Genomic DNA, 9,434 nt, shown 5'->3' on the forward strand with positions numbered 1-9,434 from the left:
GACTGTTATTGTACATAAGAATTTGTTCTGACTTGCCTAGTTTTTTTTTTTAAATAAAAAATAAATAAATAAATATTGTGGATATGGGCTGATAAGACTTGCCCAGTCTTTCAAAAACAGTGTCACGGTTAAGTTCACAAAATCACACTTTTATTTGTATGTGGCACGAGTAACACTAAGTGACCACAGTTATGTGACTAGTCTGACCACACAGGCTAAACCACGGCAATCATCATTATAAAAACAAATGGTCGTGTTATGAAATCCCCAACAGGAGCTCAGTATAAAATGTAAGTATTTTTTTTATCAAACAGAACTCGTCAGTGGTCCACTGTAAACAATGACTGTATATTGTACTTGGCAGCAACAGAGTGGATTGGAACATGGAGAGTGTTCATTTGGAATAGTCATATTACATTACTGTTATAAAAGTAAGTATTTTCCCGTTTACTAGTACTTAACCTAGGCGATTAGTCCTTTGCTCTTATGAGCCTTTAAACGTATAGACAGTTTTCGTACTCATCACTGCATTCTCTACCAGGAAGTTGGTTGGCCCGCTTTGATGTCAAGTAGATTGATACATTGCTATGTTTTCGTTTATAAAGCCCTTTTACAAAAACAATCCCTGTACCTAACATCATGACTAACCTTTAGACTTATGAGCTACCACCCCCGGTCTCAGGGATGATTAACTCTGGAAATTCCTTTGGTTTCTACTGAGTTAGTTAAATCACCTTTCAGTTTTCTTGCACCTTATTTGTTGAATAATCTTCAAAATGTTCTGAAATGTGATGTTTTGGTGCTTCTAAGGTAATTCAGAAATCTGATTGAGGACCTTACTACTAATGAATGTGTTTGTTTTTTGACAGTTTTTCTTTCTGATTGCACTTTGTATTTTAATGTGTATTTTCTGTAATTTTTGTAATTCAGGGCTCATCTGTAAAAGAGACCTTAGTCTCAGTATGACTCCCAGATAAAATAAATGTTAAATAAGTAGCCCCTGTGGCTAGGCCAGGTAAACCACGTAGGCCTACTAATACCCCAGGTTTAAAGCCACTGAGTTGGATGTTCATTTGGGGTAGCCCCATCACATGGAGTATATCACGCTGCAGCCCGTATCTCCATGCCCTGCTGTATTACAGATAATGGGGTTACAGATGAGAGCATTCCCCACTCCTTCAGCCTCCATTTTCCCAAGGTACTCCTTATCAGGCCTCTGGAATCCCTCCTTGGCAGTGGGGGACAGAGAGTTGAGCAGCCCCTCCTCTACCAGCAGTCCACTAGGCATCAGGCTGTGGCACTCCTCCAGCTCGGCAGGAAGGCTCTCCAGCTGGTTCCCCCTCAGGTCCAACACCACCAGGTTGGTCAGCTCACTCACCTGCACGGTTGAGGTCAATTCCATTTCACTTCAGAAGCCTTTCCCAGAATTGTTTGTGTTATCAAGTCAACTCCTTTTCACTGGAATGAGTGACAAGGTGTTGACATGATAGCACAAACAGACTTGCACTAAGGCTATTCAATTCAGGAACAATATAATACGATACGATATCCTTTATTGTCCATGTACATGGAAATTCATTTTGTGAAATCAGCATACAAATACACAACAAACAAAACACTTATCACACATGCAATACGGAAAACTATGGAATGATACTAATTAATGCATCCATAATTATTCACAGTCCCTGCCGCCTACTGTCCAACCATGTATTGGGCCTACATCTGTCCTACAGAAAACCATTGAGGAAAATTTGAATTTCAGTTGACTTCCTGAATTGAAATAGAATTGACCCCAACTCTGCTCACTTACCTGGTGGGGGACCACTGACAGGTTGTTGTGACCTAGCAGTAGGGACTGGAGGGTCTTACACTGGAACATGCCTTCTGGGAGATGGTCAATCTGAGGTATAAGAGATAAAACAAATAGATTCTGATTATAAAGTTGCAATTCAGCCTGTTGTTCTGATGTTTCTCTCTCTCTCAAAAAAAGGTACCTATATATTACCATTCTCTCAATACAATGATTTAACACTCAGTTTTTACACTTGCTTTATAAATCTTTTAGGATTGTGGGTTAAGTTAACACAAATAGCCTACACAACTACAATGATGTCCACGTGTCTGTATAAACAGAAAGTTCCTAAAAACTTGATTAATGAATGAACACATTAAATGTGTAATCATATATGATATACATACATTATTGTTAGACACATTGAGGAGCTGCAGTCTCTTCAGTTCCTGTATTTCAATGGGAATGGCAGACAGCTTGTTGTGACTGAGGTCTAGCAGATAGAGTCTGCTGCACAGGAACAGCTGTGCTGGCATGCAGCTGATGAAGTTATGAGCCAGGTGAAGCTGCTCCAGGTTGCCCAGCACTCCAACGTGGACTGGGATGTAAATGATACTGTTGTACTTCAGCTTCAGGATAGAGAGCTTGGGAAGGTGCTGGAAACTGATGATCTCCTCAATGGTTTTGAGGTTGTTCCCTTTGAGGTCTATTTCTTGCAGGTTCTTCAGGCTGAAGATATGACTCGGTATCCGCTGGAGATCACAGTTCAGTAGCTCCAAGCAGGTGAGCTGTGACATCATTTTCAGACTCTGCAGGACAGAGAGTTGGGTGCCTTCGTTGTCGACGGACAGCTTCTGTATCGAGGGTATTGAGTTGGTAATCACTTTCGGCATCGCGGTGATGGTGCACTTGATGAATAACACCTTCAGATTCTTGAGCTTGGGTAGGCTGTTGACGAACGTCGTGTTGTCCTGATTGAACATATTTCCATACAGATAGAGCTCAGTCAGGTTACGCAAACTGAAAACCCACCAGGGAGCCTGTTCCACCTCTGTGAACTTCATCCTCAGGATCCTCAGGTTCTCAGAGAGAAACCCCAGAGCCATGAGGTCTACGGTGGCAGGAGAATGATCCAGCCAGATCTCTCTCATGTTCCCAAGCTGCGTAAGCTTCTGTGTGAGCCTAGGATCCGGTATCAGCTGCAGCTTGAGCACCTCTAGCTCCCTCATATCGAACACGGCCTCTGGGATGCCACTGAGGAGCATGAGATGGAGCTCTATCTGGTCCCGAGCGTTACGCATCACCTTCTGGGTCAGCTTCTCCAAAGGCCACATGTAGTTCAGGTTGAGCTGCCTCAGTTTCTTCTCACTGACCTCTGAGAGGAAGACTGCAAAGCGTTTCGAGAACAGAGGGTTATACTGGTCCAGGAGGTGGAGGATGAAGGCAAAGTCATTCTTGACATCGGGGATGTCGCTAAAGCTGCTCTCCTCCCTCACTGAGTCAAAGGAGTACTCCCTGAGAGAGTTTCTCATCATCCACCAGAAGCTGTAGAAGCAAGTCAAGCTGTAAATGACCATCAGTACTGTGTAAACCAAGGAGAGGAGCCGGAAAATGGTGGCCAGTGAGTGAACACAGTGAAAGGGCTGAAACGGCATCAGCGCTTGGGAATCTACCACACAGTCAACGTCAAACAGAATATGTGAGGCTGCGTAAGGGATATAGGCCAAGGTGAACAGCAGAAACACAATCTTGGTGACTATCTGCCTCATATACAAGTGATAAATGATGTCTTTGTCCTCCACGTGTACTTTCAATTTCTTTACCTTCTCAAAGATAGCTTTGGCCTGCTCACCTTCCTTTTTGTCTAAAACACTAAGAAACTCTGTCCCCATCGGCCTTCTGCTGCTATACTCTGATGTTGAAGAGGCCTGGGGAGCAGGACAACACATGCTCATTGAGGGCTGGGCCCCACCCTGCTCTGCCACTGTCTCTGACAAGGCCCGTGTGGTCCAGGGAGAATCACAGCATTTGTGGAGAATGGAGACAAAGTGCATGAGTCTGGAGCTGGTGCTAGGGTACTTGAACCACAAGTTGCTTATAATCACAAGAGCCAGAGTCTCTAGCATCACGACGTAGGGGAAGAACTTGGCGAACCAGTGGAGTTGTTTTTCGTAGCACACGGCGTCAACGTAAGCATACTGCTGAAGATCTAGCTTGTAAAGGCCCTTGGGGAGGAGAGGGAAGCTGGCTTCAGTTGTGGCATTCCTTAATGTGGTGCCTCTATGGTTAAAAACCACACAGAAGTCTTCTGATGTCATCTGACAGGGGACGCAGACGATCTTGCGGAGGGTGACCTGCAGGCAAGGGAATTTAAACATAAGGAAGCATCAGAAATGTCATAATAACCTGGAACTAAAGCCTTATACACTGGGAGACAGATGGAATTACATTGAAAATAACAAGAGCTTGGTGAAGAAAATCGCAATAAAACACAAATGAAACATTTTCTGTTAAAATTCCTTGCCTGCAGGGTTCCTCCGAGGGTTCCGATTGAGAACATCATGATGGAGAGGTAGTGGCTGAAGACGTCCCACCAGGGCTGGAGAACACGGTACAGGGACTGGCCCCGGGCAAAGTCCTTCAGCTCACCTTCTGAGAGCATCTCAGCTGCCTACATGGAAAGACTCATACATAAAGGAAGGAATAATAACAGTGTATTAAAAGCAAAAAAAATATGTTTTAAGTGAGAAATTAGACTGGTTTAAAGCCCCCCCAAAAAATAAGCAAACATGAACACCACAAGGCCTAACTTCCCCTATGCTCTACCAGGGTTTTGTGCAAATAAAACTAATATGAGTGAATTTGTTACAACAATGAGTTTGAAAACCAGTTTTGAGTTTAAACTCTGAAGCAAGTGTAGGGGAGAGAAGGCTGCCTGTAAAGTTAGACTACTTGTTTGATTTCCATGAAAAAGTGAGAGCCGATGTACTGTACTTTTGTGTCTTTACTAATCAATAATTGTATTATTAGCATTTTACCAGTAATACCAGTTGTATTATCAAAATATGTTTAGAAGCTAGCTACAGTAGCTGCCTTAACATGGCCCTCATCTAACGTTACATGACAGCTAGCTAACGATAGCTAGTTAGCTTAAGTGTAGCTAGCTAGCTAATGATGTTACCTAAACAATACCTTTGACTAGCTAAATAGTAACCAACAAAACATTGATAAAAACCGTAGCTACTTCTATTTGTATTTTCTTTGAAGAACAATACGAAACTTCGTGTGAATCACTGTTAGTTAGCTAATAACATCACAGATAGAACAATGAGAACATATTTGATAATATCTAACAAGCGGGAAGAGAGTAGGAGAAAAAAAGATGAACTGCCGATGAGTATTATTGACTAAGTGACAGCAAACTGCCCGCTGCAAATTGAGGAGATACAGACACACTCCGCACACTGCTCATAATCTGCAGTTTTTTGGGGGGTCTATAAACTTGTAGGGAGTATTTTGACAATATCTATTTAGGAATATTAAAACACTTCCGTTTTTTTCTTCCCCCGATCACGAGTATCATCAGATCCGACTATAAACGGTCAATTACGAATAAGAGTATGGCCAGGTTGGCATATCCCTAGTCTTTTTCAAAGGCCAGCCACCTCGACCTAGATGACAGCCTGGACTCATGGGTAGACATAATATAGTACATGGAAATCCGACACACTATGTTTCGTATGGTATATATTCATTTGTGGGTGTTAATCATCCATTGCGTATGATATGTTACGAATTGTAATTCGTACAATGTTACGAATTTGCAAAACATATGATATTGTTACGAATTCCAATTTGTTGTGGCTAACACTAGCTAGGTGGCTAACATTTGCTAGGCTGCGGGTCAGGGGTAGGGTTAAATGTAGGGTTAGGAGTTAGGTTAAAGACTTATTAAAAGCCAATTTATGCTTGATCTGTCAATGTGGACGAAGGCTCCATATGGAGGGTGTGACACAATTGCGGAGCCTCCGGAGGGATGCAGAGGCCAAATTTAGCTCTGTACCGCATCGCAGTGCGCCTCCCAAATGTTATAACAATGCAGAGAACTCCGTATAGCTCCCGTTGACATAACTGATGGACGGTAGATGGGGGCGGGAGGTCCAGTATAAACACAAACTCACTTCCTTGACAACGTCCTTCACAACAGTTCTGCTCAACAGCTCTGTACTGCTCCGCGAAGCGCAATAGGTATGAATGCCTTGACTTCTGCAGATGCCGTATCACTGACGTCAGATTGACCATGCAGCATCTTTTAGCTAACACACCAAGTAGCTAAAAAGTAGTAAGTAGTTGCAAAATTGCCTAAATGCTAAAGTTGTCCATGATGAGATTCGAACAAGGGTCTAGCCAATGAGACCCAGCTGCGACCTAAAATGACTTCAGACCTGTAACCGATCCATTTCAACACCATACCTAAAAGTTTTATGTCATCTAAAGAGACTTGAGTTGTGTAGTTAATGGACTCTCACATGCTGTTTATATCTTGTAGTGTTGTGCTTCTAGCGAATATGCAAACTAAAAGACCATTTATGCTTGATCGGCGAATGTGGCCGGAGGCCTCATATGGAGGATGTGCCTCAATCGCGTAGCCTCTGGAGGCATGCAGAGGACAAATCAAGCTCCGTACCGCATCGCCATTCGCCCCTCAAATTGTTTAACAATGGGGCTCCATATAACTCCGCATTGACATGAATGGTTGAAAGTAGGTGGGGCGGTAAGTCCTGTATTCACAAACTCACTTTCTTGACAATTTCCTTCACAATAGCTCTGCTCTGCTAAGAGCAAGAAGCATGAAAGCACTGAGATCGGCTGAGACTGCATGCAGTAAATGCTGTACAGCCACTTCAGATTACGGATGACCATATGCAGAGACTTTAAATATTGGGGAAAAATGCATATTAGTGTGTGCAATGTCTGACCTTTGCAGGATTAATGGTCAAAATCGATGTCTGCATTTGTAACAGTATAACTTTAAACCGTCCCCTCGCCCCGACCCGGGCGCGAACCAGGGACCCTCTGCACACATCAACAACTGACACCCACGAAGCAGCGTTACCCATCGCTCCACAAAAGCCACGGCCCTTGCAAAGCAAGGGGCAACACTACTTAAGTCTCAGAGCAAGTGACGTAACTGATTGAAATGCTACTAGCGCATACACGCTAACTAGCTAGCCATTTCACATCCGTTACACTCACCCCCCTTTCAACCTCCTCCTTTTTCCGCAGCAACCAGTGATCCGGGTCAACAGCATCAATGTAACAGTATAACTTTACGTCGTCCCCTCGCCCCGACACGGGCGCGAACCAGGGACCCTCTGCACACATCGACAACAGTCACCCACGAAGCAGCGTTACCCATCGCTCCACAAAAGCCACGGCCCTTGCAAAGCAAGGGGCAACACTACTTAAGTCTCAGAGCAAGTGACGTAACTGATTGAAATGCTACTAGCGCATACACGCTAACTAGCTAGCCATTTCACATCCGTTACACATTGGCCCTGCAGCATTTGCAGTGATACTTTTTGCGCTTTGCGGAGCAACACAGACCTGTTGAGCAGAGTTGTTATGAAGGTAGTTGTCAAGGCAGTGAGTTTGTGTTTATACAGGACCTCCAACCACCCATCTACTGTCAACCAACCATGTCAATGCGGAGCTATACGGTGCCCTCCGCATTGTTATAACGTTTGGGATGATCAGTCGGTGGAGCTTCATTTGGCCTCTGGATGCCTATGGAGGCACCGAAATTGCGTCACACCCTCTGACCACATTTTCTGATCAATTATACATTGGCTTTTGGGCCTATTTGTTAGGTCTGGGAGTTTGATTTGTTATTATTAGCTTATAACTAACACATATGTTAATACAGTCTTTTGTATTGCTATTATTAGCCTATGCATTGCTACATGTGTATTTATTGAGTGTTGCCATTGACTGTTATTTAAGCAGTGTTTATCACTGATGAAAGGATTTATATAGCATTACATGCACATAGATCCTATTCAATTCAATCATGCAGTTGCAGTCGGAAGTTTACATACACTTAGGTTGGAGTCATTAAAACAAATTTTTCAACCACTCCATACATTTCTTGTTAATTAACAAACTATAGTTTTGGTAAGTCAGTTAGGACATCTACTTTGTGCATGACACAAGTCATTTTTCCAACAATTGTTTACAGACAGATTATTTCACTTATAATTCCCTGTATTACAATTCCAGTGGGTCAGAAGTTTACATACACTAAGTTGACTGTGCCTTTAAACAGCTTGGAAAATTCCAGAAAACTATGTCATGGCTTTAGAAGCTTCTGATAGGCTAATTGACATATTTTGAGTCAATTGGAGGTGTACCTGTGGATATATTTCAAGGCCAACCTTCAAACTCAGTGCCTCTGCTTGACATCATGGGGAAATAAAAAGAAATCAGGCAAGACCTCAGAAAAAAAATTGTGGACCTCCACAAGTCTGGTTTATCCTTGGGAACAATTTCCAAATGCATGAAGGAACCACATTCATCTGTACAAACAATAGTACGCAAGTATAAACACCATGGGACCACGCAGCCGTCATAACACTCAGGAAGGAGAGGCGTTCTGTCTCCTAGAGATGAACGTGCTTTGGTGCGAAAAGTGCAAATCAATCCCAGAACAACAGCAAAGGACCCTGTGAAGATGCTGGAGGAAACAGGTACCAAAGTATCTATTTTCACAGTAAAACGAGTCCTATATCGACATAACCTGAAAGGCCGCTCAACAAGGAAGAAGCCACGGCTCCAAAACGGCCACAAAAAAGCCAGACTACGGTTTGCAACTGCACATGGGGACAAAGATCGTATGTGGAGAAATGTCCTCTGGTCTGATGAAACAAAAATACAACTGTTTGGCCATAATGACCATTGTTATGTTTGGAGGGAAAAGGGGGAAGCTTGCAAGCCGAAGAACACCATCCCAAATGTGAAGCACGGGGGTGGCAGCATCATGTTGTGGGGGTGCTTTGCTGCAGGAGGGACTGGTGCACTTCACAAAATAGATGGCATCATGAGGCAGGAAAATGATGTGGATATATTTACGCAACATTTCAAGACATCAGTCTTGAAGTTAAAGCTTGTTCGCAAATGGGTCTTCCAAATGGACATTGACCCCAAGCATACTTCCAAAGTTGTGGCAAAATGGCTTAAGGACAAAGTCAAGGTATTGGAGTGGCCATCTCAAAGCCCTGACCTCAATCCCATAGAAAATTTGTGGGCAGAACTGAAAAAGCGTGTGCGAGCAAGGAGTCCTATAAACCTGACTCAGTCACATCAGCTCTGTCAGGAGGAATGGGCCACAATTCACCCAACTTATTGTGGGAAGTTTGTGGAAGGCTACCCGAAACGTTTGACCCAAGTTAAACAATTTAAAGGCAATGCTACCAAATACTAATTGAGTGTATGTAATCTTCTAACCCACTGGGAATGTGATGAAATAAATAAAAGGTGAAATAAATCATTATCTCTACTGTTATTCTGACATTTCACATTCTTAAAATAAAGTGGTGATCCTAACTGACCTAAGAAAATGAATTTTTACTAGGATTAAATG

General features: G+C 43.0%; 1 protein-coding gene across 1 annotated transcript; it reads right to left on the minus strand.

Moving 5' to 3' along the window:
- Positions 1-128: 128 nt before the first annotated feature.
- On the minus strand, positions 129-7,334 carry LOC129869435 (volume-regulated anion channel subunit LRRC8B-like). The gene is made up of 4 exons (XM_055943846.1): positions 4,320-7,334; positions 2,203-4,149; positions 1,814-1,903; positions 129-1,378 (listed from the first exon to the last, which is right to left on the minus strand). Exons 1-4 carry the CDS (start codon positions 4,455-4,457, stop codon positions 1,088-1,090), a joined length of 2,466 nt encoding a protein of 821 aa, XP_055799821.1. The 5' UTR covers positions 4,458-7,334; the 3' UTR covers positions 129-1,087.
- Between the last annotated feature and the right edge of the window lie 2,100 nt (positions 7,335-9,434).

This window comes from Salvelinus fontinalis, chromosome 14 (assembly GCF_029448725.1).
Source record: "Salvelinus fontinalis isolate EN_2023a chromosome 14, ASM2944872v1, whole genome shotgun sequence".
NCBI lineage: Eukaryota > Metazoa > Chordata > Actinopteri > Salmoniformes > Salmonidae > Salvelinus > Salvelinus fontinalis.

Bases quoted from the DNA above. Each gene is read 5' to 3' on its own strand.
- LOC129869435 (XM_055943846.1), bottom strand. From the start codon at position 4,457: ATGCTCTCAGAAGGTGAGCTGAAGGACTTTGCCCGGGGCCAGTCCCTG. The intron at 4,150-4,319 runs GCAAGGAATTTT...CCTTGCCTGCAG, and splicing joins CCCTCGGAGGAACCCTGCAG to GTCACCCTCCGCAAGATCGT. The intron at 1,379-1,813 runs GTAAGTGAGCAG...TCAACCGTGCAG, and splicing joins TGTCAGTGGTCCCCCACCAG to GTGAGTGAGCTGACCAACCT.